Source organism: Microcaecilia unicolor, chromosome 4 (assembly GCF_901765095.1).
Source record: "Microcaecilia unicolor chromosome 4, aMicUni1.1, whole genome shotgun sequence".
NCBI lineage: Eukaryota > Metazoa > Chordata > Amphibia > Gymnophiona > Siphonopidae > Microcaecilia > Microcaecilia unicolor.
The window spans coordinates 93,268,158-93,293,092 of record NC_044034.1 but is presented as its reverse complement, the minus strand read 5'-3'; the positions used below and the strand labels follow the sequence as shown (position 1 = coordinate 93,293,092).

Here is a 24,935-nt window from a genome sequence, read left to right as displayed (position 1 = left end):
TGGATGTCTCTATGGTAGGTTGGGGTGCTCACTTCAACAGTCTCCACATACAGGGTTCTAGGTCCCCAGGGGGAAAACAATGACATATCAACCTTCTGGAATTGCGAGCAGTCTGGAACGTCCTCAAAACTTTCCAAGACCGCATTCTTGACCAGATAATACTCCTTTGCACAGACAACCAGGTTACGATGTATTACCTGAGCAAACAAGGAGGAACAGGTTCTTATGATCTCTGTCGGCAAGCAATCCAGATATGGACAGGCAGCTTCTCAAAACATCTCTATAAGAGCTGTTCACCTACCTAGCCGTCAAACAGAATGTTGTGGTAGACAAATTGAGCAGTCTTTCAACCTCATGAATGGTCCCTCAGCATCTCTGTATTTAGTTGAATATTCCAGTAGTGGGGGGACCCCAGCGATAAACCCCTTTGCTTCTCCTCAGAACAAGCAGCTTTCCTGCTTTGGTTCCAGGATCTGTGCTCCCAACTGTACAGCCCCAGATGCCTTCTTGCTACACTGAGGAATGGACCTTGTATATGTCTTTCCCTCACTACCTCTCATAGGGAAAACTACATGATTCTAATTGCTCCCTACTAGCCACATCAAATTTGCTTCCCTCTTCTCCTAGTGTTATCGTCCAAGGAGCCATTGAAGTAAGATCTTTTTCCAACCCTAATAATACAGAACAAGGGGTCCCTCCTCCATCCAAATCCTCGCTCTCTAGCTCTGACTCTTTGGTTCCTGACAACATAGATTTATGTTTCTTAACCCTTTAATGTCCAATGTTCCTGTAATAAGCCATATGGGAACAGATTGATGGTAACATTGGACACTATTAAACCTTCGTGGCAGAGTCTCTAGGATACTCCCAAGTTTCTAGGAAACCACCTACACAGAAATGTTACTGTTTCAAGTGGAAAAGATTTTCCCTCTGGTGTGCAGCTAGAGCACTCGGCCCTGCTAGGTGCTCTGTGCCTATGCTTATGGAGTACATCCTCCATCTTTTGGATTCTGTCCTCAAAACTAACTCAGAGTACATTTGAGTGCCATTAGCACGTTTATAAAAACATGTTGCCATACTGGGACAGAGTGAAGGTCCATAAAGCCTAGTATCCTGTTTGCAACAGTGACCAATCCATGTTACAAATATCTGGCAATATCCCAAAACAGTAAAATAGATTTTGTGCTGCTTATCCTAGAAATAAGCAGTGAATTTTACCGAAGTCCATCTTAATAATGGCTTATAGACTTTTTTTAAGGAAATTATCCAAACCTTTTTTTTTTAACCCTGCTAAACTATCTGCTTATACCAACGAATTCCAGAATTTAATTAGTGAAGAAATATTTTCTCCAATTTGTTTTAAATTTGTAATAAATTAAAAAATGAGTGTGAAAAACTTTAAAATCTGAATACACTCTCCCCTAAGGAACCCTACAAACTACGGTAAGGTCAGAAATGTATAAATGACTTTCCAAAATATTTTCAAAAATGTCCCAGCACCAGAAAATCAAAAAGAAACAGACAGGAGCAAAACTTATGTTTCCTCGCTCTTTCATCGTTTGATCTTATCAGATGGTGAAAGAGCAATGAAACATGTTTAAGTTAAGTTTTGCTCCTCTCTGTTTGTTTCTTTTTCTGTTTCTTTCATCGTTATGGCTAGACTCACTGAAAATTTAGCTCAGCTGTGGCATCAGCCTATACTGAATTCTTCTTTTGTCTCCCTTTTTCTATCTAATTTGCTTTATCAGTTTTTCTATGAGTGTGTAAATCTTTTTGAATCTCCCTATACATCCTATAAAAAGGGATTGACTGTTATTTGTTTTTACTAATTAAATTTATACTCTCCTAATTGGTTCAATGGCCAATAAATCAGAGGTCAAGCCAGAGGTGGGTGGGACTTAAAGTCTAAACTGAGGCTTCCTGTGCCTATGAGCTGTTTTATACTGATACTGTATAACTGTAAAAAAAAAAGTCCCCCTTAAATGCTAGCCTATAGAGCTGTAGCAGAGACTTTCGGCCTTATTTTCGAAAGTGATGGGCGCCCATATTTCGACCCAAATCGGGAGATGGGCGCCCATCTCGCAAAGGCGCCCAAATTGGTATAATCGAAAGCCGATTTTGGGCATCTTCAACTGCACTCAGTCGCGGGAACGAACAAAATTGACGGGGGCGTGTCGGAGGCATGGTGAAGGTGGGACTGGGGCGAGTTTATTGGCCGAGGAGAGATGGGCGCCTTTGGCCGATAATCGGAAAAAAGGGCGGCAGAAGCGAGAATTTGGGTCGCTTTTGCTGGACCCTTTTTTTTCATAACCCAAGTCCCAAAAAAGTGCCACAACTGGCCAGATGACCACCGGAGGGAATCGGGGTTGACCTCCCCTGATTCCCCCAGTGGTCACTAACACCCTCCCACCACAAAAAAGAACTTTAAAAACTTTTTTTGACAGCCTGTATGCGAGCCTCAGATGTCATACTCAGCTCCCTGACAGCAGTATGCACGTCCCTGGAGCAGTTGTTAGTGGGTGCAGTGGACGTCAGGCAGGCGAACCCAGGCCCATCCCCCCTATACCTGTTCCACTTGTGCTGGTTAATGTTGAACCCCCCAACCCCCCCCCCCCAAACCCACTGTACCCACATGTAGGTGCCCCCTGCACCCCTTAGGGCTATGGTAATGGTGTATACTTGTGGGCAGTGGGTTTTGGGGGGGATTTGGGGGGGGGGCTCAGCACACAACGGAAGGGTGCTATGCACCTGGGAGCTATTTTAATTTTTTTTTTTAATTTGTAAAAGTGACCCCTAGGGTACCCAGTTGGTGTCCTGGCATGTGAGGGAGACCAGTGCACTACGAATCCTGGCCCCTCCCACGACCCAATGCCATGGATTTGTTCGTTTTTGAGCTGGGCGCCTTCGGTTTCCATTATCGCTGAAACCAATAGTGCCCAGCTCAAAAACGCCCAAATCCTAGGCATTTGCCCCGCACAACCCGTATTATCGAAAAAAAGATGGGCGCCCATCTTTTTTTGAAAATACGATTTGTCCCGTCCCTTGGGCGCCCATTTTCGATTATGCCCCTCTTTATGTACTAAGAAAAGCAATTCCTTAAACTTCTTTCCTAAGTGAGCTGAGTAACTAAAAAATAAGGTCCCTGAGGTTACCTATTTAATTCTAAGTCTATCTTTCCCCAAGTTTAAAAACAATTTGCTAGCAAATTCTTACCAATGAAGATTTCTCCTTCTCTGGAACTGTTCTCACAGCACTTCTTCTGGTTGGTAGTAAACCAGTTTCTGTTTATCCCTTGATAGTGAGATTCAGTGGTGTGGGATTGCAGTGTCGTCTTCACAGCTGTCATGAAACCTCTATTTGAAGCACTCTATTACTGTTCCCTGAAATTATTTGCCTATAAGGTATTGTTCTTAGTAGCACTTCTGCCAGAAGAGTACGCAAACTTCAAACCCTAGTGGTGGACCCTCCTTATATTAGGTTCTACCAAGACAGGGTGGTTCTCCAAACCCACCCAAAATTCCTCCCAAAGTGGTATCAGAGTTGTAGGTAGTCTAAATAAGTGTTATAGGGAACCAGCTCCCAACAGATTATTTATACCAAGGTCCTAGAGGTCAGAACTCTGCCCAAGCAAATATTCTGGACTCGTGCTAGGGGGAAATAGGACCTCCCTTTGGCACCTAACCAAATTTGGCTGTTAGAAAAAACGAAACCAAAGCCACAGATGTAATATATTATTTATTCATAAATAAAGAATATATATATAATGGATCAGCAGCAAGGCTTAGCAAAATACAGTATATAACTTGCTGATAATAATAATAACAAACAGATTGCTACCAAAATAAAGACTATACAAAATGAATCTCACTGGAATACTAACCTGCTTATAATCAAACGAGAAAAACGCCCAAGTTCCGACCTAAATCGGGAGATGGACGTTTATCTCACAAAAACAAATAACAGTATAATCGAAAGCCGAACTTGGACGTTTTCAACTGCACATCATCGCGGAAGCGTACAAAGTTGACGGGGGCATGTCGGAGGCGTGGTGAAGGCGGGACAGGGGCATGGTTGTTACCCGAACAGAGATAGGCGCCTTTCACCGATAATGGAAAAAAAGTATGTGTTTGTAGCTAGAATTTAGGGCACTTTTCCTGGACCCTGTTTTTTCACGAATAAGGCCCCAAAAAGTGCCCTAAATGACCAGATTACCACCAGAGGGAATTGGGGATGACCTCCCCTGACTCCCCCAGTGATCACTAACCCCCTCCCACCACAAAAAATGATGTTTCACAACTTTTTATTTTCACTCTCAAATGTCATACCCACCTCCCTATGCAGGTCCCTGGAGCAGTTGTTAGGCGGTGCAGTGGACTTCAGGCAGGTGGACCCAGGCCCACCCTCCCCTACCTGTTACAATTGTGCTGCTTAATGCTTAGTCGTCCAACCCCCCCAAACCCACTGTACCCACATGTAGGTGCCCCCCTTCACCCCTTAGGGCTATAGTAATGGTGTAGACTTGTGGGCAGTGGGTTTTGAGGGGGATTTAGGGGGCTCAACACACACGGGAAGGGTGCTATGCACCTGGGAGCTCTTTTACCTTTTTTTTTTGTTTTTGTAAAAGTGCCCCCTAGGGTGCCCAGTTGGTGTCCTGGCATGTGAGGGGGACCAGTGCACTACGAATCCTGGCCCCTCCCATGAACAAATGCCTTGGATTTATTCATTTTTGAGCTGGGCGCTTTCATTTTCCATTATCACTGAAAAGCAAAAACGCCCAGCTCACAAATTGTCGAATAAAACATGGACGTCTATTTTTTTTTTCGAAAATACGGTTCGGTCCGCCCCTTCACGGACCCGTTCTCGGAGATAAACGCCCATGGAGATAGACGTTTTCGTTCGATTATGCCCCTCTAAGTGATTACACAAACCTGATTTGGTAATACCGAAACTTATACTACACTTCTTATGCAAAATACAACTGTTAGCAGCTTATTCCCTGACCACGAGTTATGACCTAACTAATCTTATCACAGACAAACACCAATCACTAATCCCCGACTATAGGTAGTAAATCCTGTTATCTCACCATGCTGTCTCTGAGGCAGTCTCCTGATGAGGTTGGCACAGATTTGTCCTTAGACTCCAGCTGTATCCACAGCAAATCTCTGTCTCGGATTCAGACCAGGTCTATCTTCTGAAAGCAGGTGTCACAGTCATTCAGTGTCGCATCTCAGAGCGGATGTAGCTGCCAATCTGTATTTCCACCAGATATGTAGTTCACAAGGTTAGCACAACACAGTCTGTTGCTCTCCCCGAGCCTTCTAACCGTGATGGGGTTCTCGGGTCCTTTTTCTTCCTCTTGCCAGTCCCAACTGTCTTCTCTCTTCCATTCCCACTTTCTTAGTACCTCTCAGTCAGATGATACCAAGGGACCAATCATGATCCTGTCCAGCCAATTCCATGAGCAAGAAGCGTCCTTTGTTCGTGACCCTGAAGTTGTTACTTCATAGTCTGCATATCGGTCTCCAACCATGCTTTCTGGAGCCATGGGTCTCACTCCCCTTTCAGCTTCTCAGGGAGATAAAAGGGGTGGTTGCAACACAGAATGTCCTTGGATGCGGCATGCCAACCAGTGATTTTCCAAAAGCTGAAAAGCTGGATCTTGCTGACACAGATGTGTTCAGGTCAGAGGTTGTAGAATCCATCTTGTTGTAACAGGAAGTCAGGCTTGTATGAACCAAGACCAGCTCAGGTGAGATCTCAGGTAAATACCCCTACAGAGTCCCCACTTCAATCATTCCATTGTACTTCCTCTCTTCTTTCTTAAGCCACACGCTCATCCTGGAGAAGCAGCACTGCATAACCTTAGACTGCAAGTGCACTCTAGCTTACTATCTGGAGTGTACAAAACCTCATAGGAAGTCCTCCCAGCTTTTTTGTCCTTCAACCCTGACAGATTAGAGATTCCCATCACCAAACTTAATATCTCCACTTGGCTAGCTGACTGTGTCACCTACACATATGCTCAGGGTTAGGCTGACCCTCCATCGCCTTGTCACTGCTCACAGTGTAAGAGCCCAGTTCTGCTCTGCCTTCAGTGAGGAATTTTTGTAAGGTGGCAACGTGGTCTTCTGTCCACACCTTCACTGCTGTCTAGAGCAGCATTCTAGGCGGGATAGCCAATTTCGACAAGTAGTCCTGCAGAATCTTTTTTCTACTACTACTAAACATTTCTAAAGCGCTTCTAGGGTTACGCAGCGCTGTACAGTTTAACAGAGAAGGACAGTCCCTGCTCAAGGAGCTTACAATCTAAAGGGTGCTGATGTGTGTTTCTTTTCCTGTGATGTATATAACTTGCTTGAACTTGTGTGTAACTTGTTTAATAAATACATATTAAACATGTTTTTAATTAGTTGCTTGGTACTTATGTTTCTATTAGTTATGCCTTTTTTTTTTTTTTTAGTTTTCTCCTCCACTATGGTTTTCTAGCATCAAGCTTTTTATTAGTTGATTGGGCATCTTCTTTGTGAATAATTATATGATTCTTGCAAGCAATGTATGCAAGAAAGGGCAACATTAAAGTGAACATGTAAATTAAGAAATCAGCAGCAGGAGATGATGGTGGGGCTTTATTGATTTCCTTGGCCGCCCCACTAAAAAAGGCGTTCTGTTGCCCTTGCTATCACCCATGTTTGGTAACAATATTCCCAGTGGTGGAGTTAAGACAGATTGAAACACTGAGGGAGAATTTGATAAATGCTGTTTATAAGCGGGCACCAGAAAAGTTCAGTGCTAAGCACTTTTCTACAAGGGCTGCACACCCTTTAGAGAATAACACTTAGTGATGGTTTCCACGCCCAACTCTGGGTGCTAGATTTATACCTCAAAAGTCAAGTCCGCACTTTGGCCCTTTTTTTCAGCCAGGCTTAAATTCTACATAGTTTCCAGGTTCATTATTATATTGTGAGCCTGGCAACTAATGAATCCCACATGCGAGAATATCATGTCTGCTTGTCCTCGGAGAAAGCTAAGTTACTTACCTGTAGCAGGCGACAGCATGCATATATTCTTGCATCCCTCCCACCTCCCCTTGGAGTTGTCTTCTTAACTTTAGTATTGTATTGCTGGTTCTGTGTTCGAGTGTCGGGCAGGAAGGCACCTACGCATGCGCAGTGGGGGCACTGCCTCAAAGTTTTAAAGTGACAGTGCTCTATGGCAGTGCCCACATCAGGTTCCATGGATGACGTCACCCACATGTGAGAATATATACCTGCTGTTCTCAGAGAACATATGCTTCACGTATGTAACTTAGCTTTATGTATTTATTTATTTGCTGCATTTGTATCCCACATTTTCCCACCTATTTGCAGGCTCAATGTGGCTTACAATAATGCCGCAATGGTGATCACCATTAACAGTATGATAAGTACAGAGAGGTGTTACAGTTAAGGTATATGGAAATATCAAGTAAATTAGATGTGAGAAATAAAATATCAAATGAATTAGGAGTAAATGAATAAATAATTCATAGCAGGTAGGTAATAACAGGACAAGGTAAAACATTCAATAATATCAAAGTGATTAAAGAAACTAGATTAAAAGATATAACATCTTAAAAGCAGCAATAGTCCTATACAATAGATCCTAACTCTATAAGATCACAATGGAGCAAATGAAATCTGTAGCCTTTAAATAGCTTGCAGAGTACTTGTATGATTATCTCTTGACAGGTATTCTTGAAAAATTGGTCTCTTATCCTCTGTTAGGATGTTCCTTTGGGCTGCTCTAATACCTGTAACTTTTGCATACATCTCTTGTTAAATTAAAATATTTTTATAATGGACAAATTCTGATCATTGAAAATGGCTGAATATCTCAACATAATTGTCTTGCAATATTTTTCCTTATTCTACAAAATATACGTTCAAGTTAGTCTGGATGTTATATTTTTATTTAAAAATTATCTTTTTTTTTTTTTTAATACATTTTTATTGAATAAAGATCAAACATACAAATGTAACTGCAAATATTCAGTTGGGTACTTTCCAACCTAATAGTGTAACATCTTCAAAATAGCTTTAATCAACTGTTTATATCCCCCTTTCCCACCATCCCCCCACCCCTCCCTCTCTCCTATTGAATTGCCAAGGTAGAGTCCGGTTGTGCCAACCACTCCGTGTATGGATCCCAAACTCGATGGTAGGGTAGCAGGTGACCCAGTCGCATAGCAGTCAGCTTAGACATCAGCTGAATATTGTCCAATTGCCTCAGAATCGTCTTTAGTCCCGGTAGAGTCTGTTGCTTCCATGCTGCCGCCAGCACTAGTTTGTTGGCCACCAATATCTGAGTGGCCAATTGATGCGCGTACTTTTTGCTGCCCTGAAGTCTTATGTGTAGCAAGCAATGGTCCATTTTCATGGGAAAAGCAATTTTTGTTATACTAGCAATCAATTTCAGAACCCTCGTCCCAATACTGTTGAGCCTGTGGGCAAGCCCACCAGATATGGACCATCCACCTTATAATTGAAAGAGAAAAACGCCTAGATTTCGACCCAAATCGGGAGATAGACGTTTATCTCACAAAAACGAATAAATCGGTATAATGGAAAGCCGATTTTGGACGTTTTCAACTGCACTCCATCGCGGAAGCGTACAAAGTTGACGGGGGCGTGTCGGAGGCGTGGCGAAGGTGGAACTGGGGCGTGGTTATCGGCCGAGGAGAGATGGGTGCCTTTCGCCGATAATAGGAAAAAAAAGTATGCATTTGTAGCTAGAATTTAGGGCACTTTTCCTGGACCCTGTTTTTTCACGAATAAGGCCCCAAAAAGTGCCCTAAATGACCAGATTACCACCAGAGGGAATCGGGGATGACCTCCCCTGACTCCCCCAGTGGTCACTAACCCCCTCCCACCACAAAACATGATGTTTCACAACTTTTTATTTTCACCCTCAAATGTCATACCCACCTCCCTGGCAGCAGTATGCAGGTCCCTAGAGCAGTTGTTAGGGGGTGCAGTGGACTTCAGGCAGGTGGACCCAGGCCCATCCCCCCCCCACCTGTTACAATTGTGCTGCTTAATGCTTAGTCATCCAACCCCCCCAAACCCACTGCCCCCACATGTAGGTGCCCCCCTTCACCCCTTAGGGCTATAGTAATGGTGTAGACTTGTGGGCAGTGGGTTTTGAGGGGGATTTGGGGGGGTCAATACACAAGGGAAGGGTGCTATGCACCTGGGAGCTCTTTTACCTTTTTTTTTGTTTTTGTAAAAGTGCCCCCTAGGGTGCCCGGTTGGTGTCCTGGCATGTGAGGGGGACCAGTGCACTACGAGTCCTGGCCCCTCCCACAAACAAATGCCTTGGATTTATTCGTTTTTGAGCTGGGCGCTTTCATTTTCCATTATCACTGAAAAACAAAAACGCCCAGCTCACAAATTGTCGAATAAAACATGGACGTCTATTTTTTTCGGAAATACGGTTGGTCCGCTCCTTCACGGACCCGTTCTCGGAGATAAACGCCCATGGAGATAGACGTTTTCGTTCAATTATGCCCCTCCATGTCTCCCTCCATACCACATTTACGCCAGCAGAGAGCAGACCCCCCCTTAAACATCTTGGCTAGTCTCTGTGGTGTGTAATACCAACAATATAGTATTTTATAGCCATTTTCTACTAAAGCATTAGAGACTGACACTTTAAGTAAAGATGTAAACACCCTTTCCCACATATGATATTCATAATTTAAAAATTATCTTAAGAAAATTGTCTTAAGAGGTATTTTGTATCCTTCTGCTTATTTCTGTAGAGATTTTATTCTAGCATGCCACTGGACTAAACTTTTAAAAGGGTTCAGATCTGTTCAGGTAGTAACTATAATGTAGCAGAATCCTTCACCTTGGTCACATGCAGAACACACATCAGTCCACAGCAATTACAAAATAAAGGGCCAAGAATTAGAAATGAAAATCACAAAAATTCATAGTCTTCATGAACAGTACCATGCAAGAGAAATAAAAACAGAAATGTACCCCCCCTCGTAGTGTACAAAATACAAATATATGAGAGAGGCAAATTCCCAAAGCTCAGCTTTTTTTCCAGTCAATAAAAACTGAAAATATTATTTTTATCTAAATTGTTTGGTAAATTTATTATTCTTTTCAGAGTGGTCCTGGTCTCTTTCCACTTTCCTTTTGTTGGTCTTCTCTTATATTCATTACCAAAGCCTCATGTCCGTTTTCCATTTACTACTACTACTATTTAGCATTTCTATAGCGCTACAAGGCATACGCAGCGCTGTCATCTTCCTTCCTTCCCTATCTCTGTCTCTGACATTAATCTTTTCTTTTCATTTTTTCTCCATTTCTTTATTCTGCCCTTCTCTAAGCAGTTATAGATAGATTTCACACCCTCTCTCCATTTTCCAGTCCTCAATTTCCCTTTTTTTTTACCACCTCCTTACCTACTCCTTGTCAATCTCCCTTCACTCCTCAGTTGGTTCTCTCCTTTGTTTCTCACTGCTTACTCAGCTTTCTGTTCCCCCCCTTCTGTTTTTCACTCGATCTCATGAACACCGTTCCCATCCCTCTGTACTTAATACACTCCCCAGCTGTTATCTATCTTCCACTGTCTCTCAGTCCTTCCTCAGCCTCATCAACTTCCTGTCACTCATCCCTTTTCTTGCTATCAGCCTCTTCTTCTGTTTCTAGCTGCCTACTTTCCTATACTTCCTTTTATGTCTGCTTTCTCTCATGATTTTACAGACCTTTTTTCTCAGTCTCTGCCTTTTCTTGTACCTCCACACCCCACCTTTCAATCCTGTATCAAATACCTCATCTCATTTAACACATTCCTATACATTCTCCCACCCAGTTGCTTGCCCTCACTCCCATCCAGTCTCTGAGACCCCTACTCTCACCATTTCTAAGTCCTTATTTAATTACCATGTACCCACACTCCCACTCTCTCCCTGAGTTCATGTTCTCTCTCACCTCCAAGTCTCCACCTAGTTTCAGACCTGAAAACCATTTTTTTTAAAGAAGGGGGGGTTACTTGTTATCCATAGGGTTCTCCTCCTGTAGCATTTCTATTGCACCAGGCTCATCTCTTCTCTCTTATACCCCTAATGCACAGTTTCTAACTCATCCTTTGGATCATGTTACTCCTCTGCTCTGTGAGCAACACTGTATGCCTGTTATTGCCAGAATTAAATTTTTAAAAATAATTATGGCGTATCAAGCACTTTATACTGGGATACCAATTTATTTATACTCCTTACTATTTCCATATCAACCAAGATACACCCTACATTCATAAGAAGGCTAATTTATTAGCGATTCCTTCACATAAGAAATTATGACTAAATTCTTCATGCCACACAGATATCCAGAAAGTGATCATAGCCACAGTTGAGGGAGCAGGACCCCATATTACTGGGCCAGATCAACAGTGGTGATTAGTCACAAGGATGGGTGAAGAAAACAACGTCTCTAGCCCATATTGATGGCATCAGTGAGTGTGATGGTAGGGCAGATGGGTGCAGGGCACAGTAGTTATGATTGCTAGAGGTGGGAGTAGGGGAAAGGGGAAAACATCTGCAAAATTTCTGGGTAACTTTGATGGCAGAAGTGATCACTGGGGTTGTGGGGAAGGAAAAATAGGGAGTAGTTATAGAGATTTCAAGTACCTGGCTCTCTGCCCTCTCCAGCCTACAGACACACATGATTGCTAAGGAAATCTCGTGCTTGTCTGTCAAATATTTGGTAACACACCTCCCAGCACTTGGTGATGCACCAGTGAGTTCTGATACACTGGCAGAGATACAGATGGTCCTGTAGCTCAGGTCTTTTGACTGTAGATGTGTTGTGGTGATATGCTGAGGTCCTATGGACTGAGTACTCGTGATCACATGCTACATGAGTTGTTATCCTATATATGTTTAATAAATCATATATACAGTTCTATTAAGAGTAATGAATCGATGGGACATCAACGCTCTTCATTTCTTCATGAGATGTAAAGTGTATATGTAACTTGTAAAAATTATATATGCTATTTTTGTAACAGTTTATAATTCTTTGAAGTAATTTGCATAGTTATTTGAGATACAAATAAGGTGTATGCACATAAAATACAAAAAATTGCTAACAAGTGATTTTTTTTATCTTTTAAAGAAAAAGATGAAGAAACAAAAGCACTTGAATCATTTCTTTCAAATCTTACCAAGCCAATGGTAAGTGGAATTTTCTTCTTCTAAAATCATTTTAAGGGATTCAGGTAGACCCCCTTTTACAAACACTTGGCAAATGCAGTCACCTTTAAATGTCTTCTGACTGCCAGTGCATCCATAGAAATAAAATGGGACACGGTGGTAGATAGCATGCACTAATGGCATTGCAGTGCATTAATGCTATTAGTGTATGGTAACCAGGGCTTTTTTTGAGGGGGTACTTGGGGGTACTGAGTACCAGCACCTTTTCCATTGTCTGCTAAAATTGACCCATGGCCCCCAAGTTTTCATGAAAGAGTTCAGGCTCTACACACCAATTCTGCCTTGTCATAGATTCTGTGAGTGGCTGCAGGGGACTGGCTATTGTAGGAAGGGTCCTTCAATGATCACCCCACCCTGAAGGGTGGCCCTCGCATTTGAGTACCGGCACCTTTTTCATTAGAAAAAAATGCACTGATGGTAACTATTATTAAAAGGGGTCCCTTAGACTTTGGTTCTTTAAAGGTTTTATTCTCCTAAGTGTTTACTCAAGTCCAAGGATTTCCATCATGAGTATGAAATTTGGAATCTCTGAAGCAACATTAAAAAGTTTAGGCAGACAATAGGTACATTGGGATAGGCACAGGTGTCATATCACCCTGACAAGTTTTCTTCCCTCCCTCCCCTATGATCAGCATAATAGAAGAAGCTTTGTGACCTGCCAGCACAGGGCATAGAGCATTTGAGCATGCTGAAGGTCTGTCGGCTTCTGTTCTCTCTGAAATATGAAGTTCAGAGGGAGTGGGAGCCAGCAGGCCTTGAGCATGCATGGATTCTCAAGGCCCCATGCCAGCTGGTTGCATGACTCTGTTGTTTGCTGATTGTAGCTTTTCTGCCCAAAGGTAGGGAGATAACAAAATAAACACCTTTTGGGGGAGGGGAGTTGAAGAAAGGAGAGAGATGCTGGACCGTATGGGTTGGGGAAAGGGAGGGAGAGATGCTGAAGGAAAGAGATGCTAGATGCCATGGGGGAAGGGGCTATAGAATGGTAGGGAAAAGAAAGGAAGATAATGGGGTCATGGGTGGAGTTGGGATGGGACTGGGGTAGAACTTTGGCCCTCCAAAATAAAAAGGCAAGACAAGTAGACATGCTCTGTTATCTCTAGGGAAATTGATCAAACATGGCACAGCCCAAACAAGGCTTTTGCAAGTGGACCCAGACAGTCTAGACTACTATTGTTTCCAGTGCCAAGATTTCACTCTTTTGTGCTTCCTCATGTAATCTTGTCAATGAAACGCAGCTATGCGTAACACAAGTCAAGATATCCCTGACCAGATCTACCCCCTGAGATATAAGTTCTGATAGAAAAAGGAAAGAACAGCCTGGTATCACATTCATTATTATATCAGCTTAACATACGCTTAGAAGTAATCACATTTAATGCAGTTCGTATCTATGCCAGTTTTTAAGCTGTTAGGTTTCATGGTGAAGTAATAATTTTGTGTGTGATAAAACTTTATTCCGTAGGACAACTGATGTATTCTTGAAAAAGAGCTTAAAGAAAGGAAGAGGTGCAAAAATATTTCCTCTCCATTGTCTCCCCTGCCTGACCACAGCGTAGTGAATGGGGACATGTCGCACAGGATGCGATTCTAGCTCATGACACTCCTGCCATAAATAAATCAACGGACAATTGGCTGGCCATTAGGTGATACTAAAAATTCCAAATAGGATAGTTCAATCAAATAGAATTCTTAAGCACTAATATTTACATCTATAAAGTCTATTAATTTCAGTTGATTTACACCACCATCTAAATTAGGAGGAAATATTTAGAATGTGGATCAGTACATAACTGGAAGCTAATTAACTCCTATCATAGAGGTTTTATGGATTTAATGGAGGAAGTAAATTAACAATCCCGACATTATGTACAATCAAAGAAAAGGAAATGAGACTGTTAGAGATTTGAAGGGTCAGATTGATGGGGTATTTGATCTTAATGCCTAAATTTCTATTGTGCTACTGAGAGAGCTGCCTGAAAATTGAGAACTGTGTCTATTATTCTAATATCCTCTATTTAGCAACACCTGAGAAGAATGTAAAATGTTAACAGGTAGTTCTGAGTAGGGTCATAAAGCTGATGTTTGGGTATTCAAAAAAAAGTGCATGACCATTCCTAAAAGATTTACATGGATTACCTAGGAGAGCATATCCAGTTTTAAGGTTATTACATTCTTTTAGTCATAATGCAGGGCCCTTCTCACATAGCTTGAAAAAAAAAACATTTAATATCAACCAGGGCATGTATTGAGAATTTTGTATACATGGCTGGAAGTTCCATCTCAAAAGGAAATGCATAAGGCAAGATTGATAAATTGTGCTTTCTCTGTTGTGAGACCTGAGTTGTAGAATTTGTTGCCCAGAGAGTAAGATCAGTGTTGAACTATATGATGATCAGGAAAAACATGAAGACCTTGCTCTTTCCTGGGCATGTATAAGTTAATAGGCAAGGGATTCCAGGAGGTGCTTGCTTATATCAGTATAAGAATGTTTATAGGAACGCATACAAAGAAAATACAAATACGCAATAAGACAGACCAAAAGGTCATACTATAAAACTAAAATAGGGCCAGATTACAAAGACATGAAGAAATTATACCAACTCATGAACAAACTACTAGACATCACCTTGGTCACCACAACCAATACAGACATCCCATCTGCAGACAACCTTGCTAAATACTTCAATAAAAAAATTGCAAACCTACGTAACACGCTACCTCAGGACAACACCGATATTGAAAATGTCATCACTGGCTTGGACCCAACCCCTGGTGAATACCCAGAGGACCGAACCTGGTCAAACTGGCTCTCCTCACCGCGGAAACAGTCACCCAGGCGATTAATAGGCTCTCCAACTCTCACTGTAAATTGGATACCTGCCACAGCTACCTAATAAAATCCGCCCCCCACCGCCTCATAGCAGACCTTACATCCCACTTAAACTACAAACTTCAACAAGGTCTCTTCCCTAAGGAAAATGGCAACATCCTACTCACCCCAATACCAAAAGATCCCAAGAAAAAAATCAAACGAAATCACTATCGCCCATTAGCATCAATCCCACTGGTGCTCAAACTGATGGAAACCATGGTAACCAAACAACTTACTGATTATATAAACAAATTCACAATATTACATGAATGATGATCAGGATTTTGCCCCCTCCATAGCACTGAAACAGTACTAATTACCCTCCTAGCCAAATTCAAGCAGGAAATAGCAACAGGCAAAAGCATACTTCTCCAATTTGACATGTCCAGTGCATTCGACATGGTAAACCATAAAATACTACTCCTAGATTACTTCGGGATTGGTGGACACATACTTAGTTGGATCAAGGGTTTCGTAATCATTACAACATATCAAGTGAAATCAAGCTCAAATATATCACCACCGTGGAAAGCAGAATGCGGAGTACTTAAGGATCACCACTATCACTGATCCTTTTCAACCTAATGATGACCCTACTAGACAAATCCTTATCCAACCAAGGCATTAACCCTTTCATCTATGCAGACAATGTCACAATATACATTCCTTACAAAAGTGATCTGACAGAAATCACCAACGAAATCAAGCTCAGCTTGAATATCATGGACTCATGGGCAAACGCATTTCAACTAGAGAGGGAGAGGGATCTTGGGGTGATAGTATCTGAGGACCTGAAGGTGAAGAAACAGTGCGACAAGGCGGTGGCCGTAGCTAGAAGATTGCTAGGCTGTATAGAGAGAGGTGTGACCAGCAGAAAAAAGGAGGTTTTAATGCCCCTGTAAAAGACATTGGTGAGGCCCCACATGGAGTATTGTGTTCAGTTTTGGAGACCGTACCTTGCGAAGGATGTTAAAAAAATGGAAGCGGTGCAACGAAAAGCTACGAGAATGGTATGGGATTTGCGTTCCAAGACGTATGAAGAGAGACTTGCTGACCTGAACATGTATACCCTAGAGGAAAGGAGGAACAGGGGTGATATGATACAGACATTCAAATATTTGAAAGGTATTAATCCGCAAACGAATCTTTTCCGGAGATGGGAAGGCGGTAAAACGAGAGGACATGAAATGAGATTGAAGGGGGCAGACTCAGGAAAGATGTCAGGAAGTATTTTTTCACGGAGAGGGTGGTGGATGCTTGGAATGCCCTCCTGCGGGAGGTGGTGGAGATGAAAACGGTAACGGAATTCAAACATGCGTGGGATATGCATAAAGGAATCCTGTGCAGAAGGAATGGATCCTCAGAACCTTAGCTAAAATTGGGTGGCGGAGCAGGTGGGGGGAAGAGGGGTTGGTGGTTGGGGGGTGTGGATAGTGGAGGGCAGACTTATACAGTCTGTGCCAGAGCCGGTGATGGGAGACGGGACTGGTGGTTGGGAGGCGGGGAATACTGCTGGGCAGACTTATACGGTCTGTGCCCTGAAAAAGACAGGTACAAATCAAGGTAAGGTATACACATATGAGTTTATCTTGGGCAGACTGGATGGACCATGTAGGTCTTTTTCTGCCGTCATCTACTATGTGTGTTACTATGTAACTAAAACTCAACACAGAAAAAACACACTCTCTCATCCTCTCATCCCAATACAATACGAACAAGCCCACAAACATAAACACCCCAGATTATACCCTCCCTATCTCAGACAGCCTGAAAATTCTCGGTGTTGCAATCGACCGTAACCTCACACTAGAGAACCAAGTGAAATCTACAACAAAGAAAATGTTCCACTCAATGTGGAAACTCAAACGCGTGAAACTATTCTTCCCGAGAGAAACATTTCGCAACTTGATACAATCAATGGTACTAAGCCATGTAGACTACTGTAACGGAATTTATGCGGGATGCAAAGAACAAATTATAAAGAAACTTCAGACCGCTCAAAACACGGCAGCCAGGCTTATATTTGGAAAAACGTGATTCGAAAGCACCAAACCCCTCCGAGAAAAACTGCACTGGCTCCCAATCAAAGAACGTATTGCTTTCAAAATCTGCACCCTAGTTCATCATAATATCTACGGCAAAGCCCCGGGATACATAACAGACCTCATAGACCTACCAACCAGAAACACAACAGGATCAACACGAACATACCTAAATCTCCACTTCCCAAGCTGCAAAGGACTCAAATACAAATCTGCCTTTGCGTCCGGCTTTTCCTACATAAGCACACAACTATGGAACACATTACCAAAAGCCGTGAAAACAACTTAAGATCACCTAAACTTCCGGAAATCATTAAAAACTAACCTGTTCAAAAAGGCATACCCTACCGACCCAACTTAAATGCCTGTACCCTGCAACACAACGAAACCAAAGCTCGTAATGGACATATAACAACTCTTCCTCTCTACGATTCCCTAATGTGTCTGTACACACGAACCTTATTGTACCACAACATTACTGTATTTGTTCATACCGGAATTGGTGAACGCCTTTACGGTACTATGTAAGCCACATTGAGCCTGCAGATAGGTGGGAAAATGTGGGATACAAATGTAACAAATAAAATAAATAAGTATACAGACATTTTTATAAAATGCCTTTTGCACAAATTATTGCTTCTGACCTGTAACAGCAGGATTGATAATTCACAGAATAAGTTTGGAAGCAGGATATAACAGTTATCTGGACCATTTATTGTCTATGCAGCGTTATACTCAGTCCATCATTAGTCATTCTTTTGTAATGCCGAGAAAGTTGAGGATTTTTAGAAAATATTTCAACTTAGAGGTTTACAGGTTTTTGGTTCAGTCTTTAATTCCTAAACTGGATTATTGTAATCTTATGTTAGCTGTTTGTTCTAAATCAATTATCCATCGTTTACAATTGGTTCAGAATTCTGCTGTTAGATTGATGTTTGGATTATCTCGATTTGAGTCACATTAATCTTATTACTCCAAACTTCACTGGTTACCTGTTGCTGAGAGAATTCAGTTTAAATTAGCTATTACCACCTTCAAAATTCTTACTAGGGAATTCCTGACTATATGTTGAATCTAGTATCCTTGTTAAGAGGGTCCTTTTACTAGATGTAATATTCGTAATTTTTTTCAATTAAAATCAATTAAGTATCTCACATTGTCTATTTGATATCGGCTAACTTATGGAACCAGCTTCCGTTGTTTCTGAGGTCTTGTACTCATTATCTTCTGCAAGGCGGTTTTATCCATTGCTGGCTCCTGGATAGACTGGCCCAGCTCTTGATTACTATAATCTGCCTTGAAATGAATAGGTATAGGTGGAATACAAGAACTGGCATAACATACTACTACTACTACTACTACTACTTGTGATATCTATAGCACTAATAGACATAAGCAGTGCTGTACACAAACACTTAAGTGACAGTTCCTGCTTGTCAGCGTTGATGATCTATTCAAGACAAATAGGATAAATAAGGGATTAGGAAGTTACATTTATTATGGGAAAGATTAAAACAGCATGGACATTGAACATGTGAATAAGGGAAAGGAAAGGGAAATGGGACTTGATATACCGCCTTTCTGAGGTTTTTGCAACTACATTCAAAGCAGTTTACATATATTCAGGTACTTATTTTGTACCAGGGGCAATGGAGGGTTAAGTGACTTGCCCAGAGTCACAAGGAGCTGCAGTGGGAATCAAACTCAGTTCCCCAGGATCAAAGTCCACTGCACTAACCACTAGGCTACTTCTCTACTCATAAAGGGTTAAGAGTTGAAAGCAGCTTCAAAAAGACAGAACATGATGTACCGACCTAAGAAGTCTGTTCCAGGTGTACGGCGCGCTTATTTCCATAACTCAAGGATTTATTTATTTATTTGGATTTTGCTCACACCTTTTTCAGGAGTAGCTCAAGGTGAGTTACATTTCAGTTACACTGGGCATTTCTCTGTCCCTGGAGGGCTCACAATCTAATTTTGTACCTGAGGCTATGGAGGGTTAAGTGACTTGCCCAAGATCATAAGAAACAGCAGTGTTTTGAACTGGGTACTTCTGGATGTCAAGTCTGGTACTGTAACCACTAGGCTACTCCTCCACTCCCATTCCACTCCACTGCAATTTTCAGGGAGGTAGGAGGGATTGTGTGAATGATCAGTACTGCTCTCCAGTGATATAGCTAGGATTGAATTGGCTCTGTGTGGGAAAAATTAAGATGAGCCCTCACTAATATACCATCACCTCCTAGATAGCAGGTACTGTGGAGGGATTGCCTTAAAAAGTTCCAGTTAGGAATCAGGTAGAGGTCTTCATGTATAGTGAAGTATCTGGGGCAGAATGTATGTAGATGAATGTCATGGGTAGGAATTGGCAGAGGCAGGGTTTTGGTTTGTTGAGTGGGGTGTTACATGTAGGGTGTATGGAGGGGCATCTAAGATAGCAGTGGTATGTGGGGTGTGTCTGCCGTTGAGTGAGATGTCTGATGTGGGGGAATAGGGGTTTGTGTATGTCAGATGCAGTCCAGTTTGGCTTATTTTTGAACTCATGTGTTTGTAGTGTCATTTCCTTAGGCCATCCCTTTCTGCAAAATTTTCAGAGTTATTCTGCCCTCAGATAGATATTCTCTACCCCTTTTATATAATTCTTACCAAATTCCATTGGGTTAGAAAGTAAAAAAGGGGTGATTATTTAAAAAAAAATGTTTCAGTGTTAAATTTTCTTAAATTTACTTAGTGATATAGTATAGGGTACAACAATTGCAACTGTGCAGTCCAGAAAAAAACACAAAGGGCGCTCAAGAATTGAACCAGAACACTTTATTGATGACCCACCACAGGCTGTGTATCGGTGTAAACCAACGCCTACCTCAGGGGTCAATCTAAAATATTTTAAAAATGATATAAAATACTACATTTATTAATTGAAAGCTGTACGATAAAATAAACTAAGATCTGTACTTTGACCAAAATAACAAATATTAAACTCAATAACATGAATTACAATGATGAAAGGAAGTAAACGTCACTAAACTAGCGACAAAAACACAGGAAGCAGGGATGGCATCTCACTGCTTGTACTAAAATATAAGTGCGACTGTGACATCTCAGTAAACAGACAATTGAAACATCAGAGCAAATAAAGAAAATATGTCAAAAACATTGCTAAGCTGTTAAAACTGTTTCAGGTAATTTACAAGCTCAAGGAGGTGAAGTAATGAACCTCACATCCTTTTAGGAATCCTCACTAGTAGTCATAACTCAGAGAACTACTATGTTGGTCTCCTTTGCTCTGGAAATGGATAGAGATGCAGTATTAAAACTTTCCTGAAGGCATTTGGATTCTATATTTCTGGGATCAAAATAAGAATTTATCTAGACTTAGCTAGAGAAACTCAGAGAAGGCACAAGGCCTTCTTAGCTTTGCGCCTGAGAGCTTTGGTAATAGGTGCAAATTTTGTACTTAAGTTCCCTTGTATATGTTGAATGTTATTTCAATTTAAGCAATTTCAATTCTTTGATCCTAAACAGAGGAATTTTTACAAAGTAAGGAAGAGGTTAATATAATAGCCTAGTCCAGATGAAGCACTGTAAGACAGCTTGGGGTAAGCCACCTGGGTAAGCTGTATCATTAAGTTTAATTACATGATGTATGTGCATGTAAGCAAAAAACAAAGAGGAGGTAAACGCCCTCACGAAACCGTGAGATAAAAAACAAAAAGTGAGGAGAATGGATGAGGATACCAAAAAATATGTATTTATTCACATAAAAAATCAAAATTAAAAAATAACAAATTTGTACATAAAATAGACCCGACACGGCCGTGTTTCGGCCCTAAGGCCTGCCTCAGGGGTCTTTGCAACCTAAATTGAATGATAAAACAAATAAAGAATATTGTTACAAATATAACATGAACATAAATATAATGAATAAAGCAAGCGACAATCGCTGAATGTATGACATCAATGAATAAACAAACAGACAGAAAATTATCTGTGACTCGTTCTAATAACATGACATTTGAATGTTAAAATTTAATCATATATGTAAAGTATTAAAAGGTAATTCTTTAAAAAAAATTTTTGGATTATTAAAATTTATGAATCAAGGCACATAAATAGTGCTTTGAACAATACATCAATGTATAAAAATAAACGTTGTTTTTTTTTAAAATATGAATTATTAAATATTATGAATTATGAAGCAACATGGATAATGTTTCGGACAGTACATCAATTTGTAAAAATAAATTTATAAAAATAATCTTGTCAATTTATGAAAATAAATAAATGTATTTGTACACAAAAATTGTAATTGAAAATATAGAGAATAATATATGTATATAAAGAGAAAATATAATACATTTATAATAAGCATATGTTAATCCAAATTTTGTGTGTTCTTTGTGTCGAAATATCACACGAATGTGATAAGTTAATTATACCAGAAAGTAGTTTTTAATAAAGTGAATGAATTGTGACAATTCATTCACTTTATTAAAAACTACTTTCTGGTATAATTAACTTATCACATTCATGTGATATTTCGACACAAAGAACACACAAAATTTGGATTAACATATGCTTATTATAAATGTATTATATTTTCTCTTTATATACATATATTATTCTCTATATTTTCAATTACAATTTTTGTGTACAAATCAGGGGCGTATCTGCGTGGGGCCTCAGGGGCCTGGGCCCCCGCAGATTTTGCCCTGGCCCCCCCTACCGCCATCAACCCTCCCCCGTGCCCGTTCTTACTTTTGCTGGCGGGGGACCCCAACCCCCGCCAGCCGAGGTCTGCTTCCACCTGCCGCTGCCTTCAAAACTTCTTCTTCAGCCGGCGGGGGACCCCAAACCCCCGCCAGCCGCCCCGCGCTGTTTAAAATTCATCTTCGGCCTCCGTGGCCGTGCTGCTGGGATAGGTGGCGCTGTTGAAATCCACTTCGGAGTCTGACGTCGCAGCACGTACAACGTACAACGACGTCAGACTCCGAAGTGGATTTCAACAGCGCCGCCTATCCCAGCAGCACGGCCACGGAGGCCGAAGATGAATTTTAAACAGCGCGGGGCGGCTGGCGGGGGTTTGGGGTCCCCCGCCGGCTGAAGAAGAAGGTTTGAAGGCAGCGGCAGGTGGAAGCAGACCTCGGCTGGCGGGGGTTGGGGTCCCCCGCCAGCAAAAGTAAGAACGGCAGCGGGGGAGGGTTGGCGGCGGGAGGGGGGTGGAGAGACTAAGTCATTGGTGGCGGTGGGGGCTCGGCGGCGGCGGCGGCGGCGGCGGGGGGGGGGGGGGGGGGCGCTAAAATGTGCCCCCTCCCTCTGGCTCTGGCCCCCCCTACCGCCGGAGTCCAGATACGCCCCTGGTACAAATACATTATTTTCATAAATTGACAAGATTATTTTTATAAATTTATTTTTACAAATTGATGTACTGTCCGAAACATTATCCATGTTGCTTCATAATTCATAATATTTAATAATTCATATTTTTAAAAAAACGTTTATTTTTATAAATTGATGTATTGTTCAAAGCACTATTTATGTGCCTTGATTCATAAATTTTAATAATCCAAAAAATTTTTTTAAAGAATTACCTTTTAATACTTTACATATATGATTAAATTTTAACATTCAAATGTCATGTTATTAGAACGAGTCAGATAATTTTCTGTCTGTTTGTTTATTCATTGATGTCATACATTCAGCGATTGTCGCTTGCTTTATTCATTATATTTCTGTTCATGTTATATTTGTAACAATATTCTTTATTTGTTTTATCATTCAATTTAGGTTGCAAAGACCCCTGAGGCAGGCCTTAGGGCCGAAACACGGCCGTGTCGGGTCTATTTTATGTACAAGTATGTGCATGTAATACATATCTGATTTTTTAGTTTATTTCAACCTTGGGTCAAATTTCTTAGAATTGTGGTCGATAATTACTGGGATATTTCGTTAATCAAATGAGATTATAAAACTTAATTTTTGTTAAAAATGTATTTCTTAATTTTGTGTACTATCAGTCATAAGCTGTATATTATTATTGTTATGAAATTTATAAATAAAGATTAAAAAAACATTGCTAAGCCATTAGTTCAGAATAGTAATGTTTTGCTGTTCCTGTTGCAACAATAGTTGAAGCAAACACAGCAAAGTGACACCAAAAATGAAGCTAGATGATGTGTAAATTGTGCAGAAGCTTTATTCAAACATCCAAAGATTCGACACAAATTGTGTTTTGGCCACAATAGCCTACCTCAGGAGTCTTCAAAATTAGTGTGCTGAACACATAAGCTTTCAATTCTAGCAGCAGGTACCAATGCACCTTCAAAATACACTGCTGTCTCATAAGCACACTTCAGAACAATTCATTGTTTCCTCCACACCGGGATCTAGTGATGATCTTGAGCACAAAGAATCTCAAATATCCAAAAGAATGTGAAAATGCCAAACAATGTTGTACAAGGGGAGCAGTGAGGTTCTCCCTCCGCACATTACTTCTATGTTCAATAATCCTTGTTTTCACTTCATTGTTTTTCCAGTATAAATGAGAGAACAGGGACAGATGATCATGTAAACGACCCTCTCAGTGTTGGTCAGAATTATGTTTCAGATAGTAGGTTTTTCCTGTATGTGGGTGTGTAAAGATATCCAAGGTCAAAGAAAGGGTACAGACTGAATAGGTTCCACAGGGGTGGTGGCCGGAATGGATAACAGATTTCACGGTGAGATGATCTCCTTCATATTTCTGCCTCGTGTGTATGCAATACATGAGTGTCCTTCCAGCAGATGCCAATGTCTTCTCAATATTTTCTGTATATCCTTGGACTTGGACAAAGATGAGAACTTCAGACTGCAAACAATGTCAGGTGTTATCCTATCATTCCTTTGGCATAACAGAATATCCTGATCCGCTGCCATTGCCTTATTCAGACCTTCCTCAGTGCAATGTAAGGAGTATCATCTTTCCTGAAACCTTTTAGACATGATAGCGATATGCCTTTCAAATTCATCAGCGGTGGTTCAGAGCCTTCAGTCTTAAAAACTGTGAAGAAGGTTCTCTTTCAGATTCCTATGTAACTGTAACTGTGCAACATGTCATGAGAAATGGTTGAAGGCAAGAGATTTCTACAGCTTCTTTCAGCTTATATGTTTGTACTTATTTAATTGAAATGAGGACTTCATTTTATATTTTTTCAGGTATCAGACATTCAGGCAAGGACAGCAGTACTTACATGGTCACCTCCTTCTAGTGTGATTAATGGTGACAGCAACAGGACCAGTACGCCAGAGGTCTATATTTATGAAGTTTTGATTTCAAGTACTGGGAAAGATGGAAAATACAGAATTGCCTATACGTAGGTGGTCATATTTTTTTCATAATGCAAAATATTTTCATTAGCAAAAATGTAAATTATATAACCACAAAAGGCAAATGTTAGGCGAGCACAAACATACATTTAATATCAGTGAAGCCGCAAAATATCTTTTCTTATATGAAGCCCCATTTGTCATAAGGTTTTATGTGGGAAATAAGACATCAGGATTGAAACATTGACACTTTCCTGGCATTCTGTGGAATGCTGCACCAAACACAGAACTCTGTAAAATACGTATAAAGACACCAGCAGCATCACTAGGCAATTCCCTATATAAGTGCCACATCTGTGATCACGGAGAAGCAAGACTCTCCAATGTCCTGACCCTTTGTCAGCCCTTGTTTTAGCCCAGAACTTCACATGACTGGTTGTTTTACAAA

General features: G+C 41.0%; 1 protein-coding gene across 2 annotated transcripts in view; it reads left to right on the top strand.

Annotated features, from left to right (window-relative positions):
- The window catches only part of FNDC3A (fibronectin type III domain containing 3A), a 379,001-nt gene that overhangs the window by 163,287 nt on the left and 190,779 nt on the right, over positions 1-24,935 (top strand). For both annotated transcript variants that reach the window (XM_030200475.1, XM_030200477.1), the window contains 2 exons: positions 12,168-12,226; positions 24,377-24,534. In XM_030200475.1, the coding sequence (XP_030056335.1) occupies positions 12,168-12,226; positions 24,377-24,534 (217 nt within the window). The remainder of the gene's footprint in view (positions 1-12,167; positions 12,227-24,376; positions 24,535-24,935) is intronic.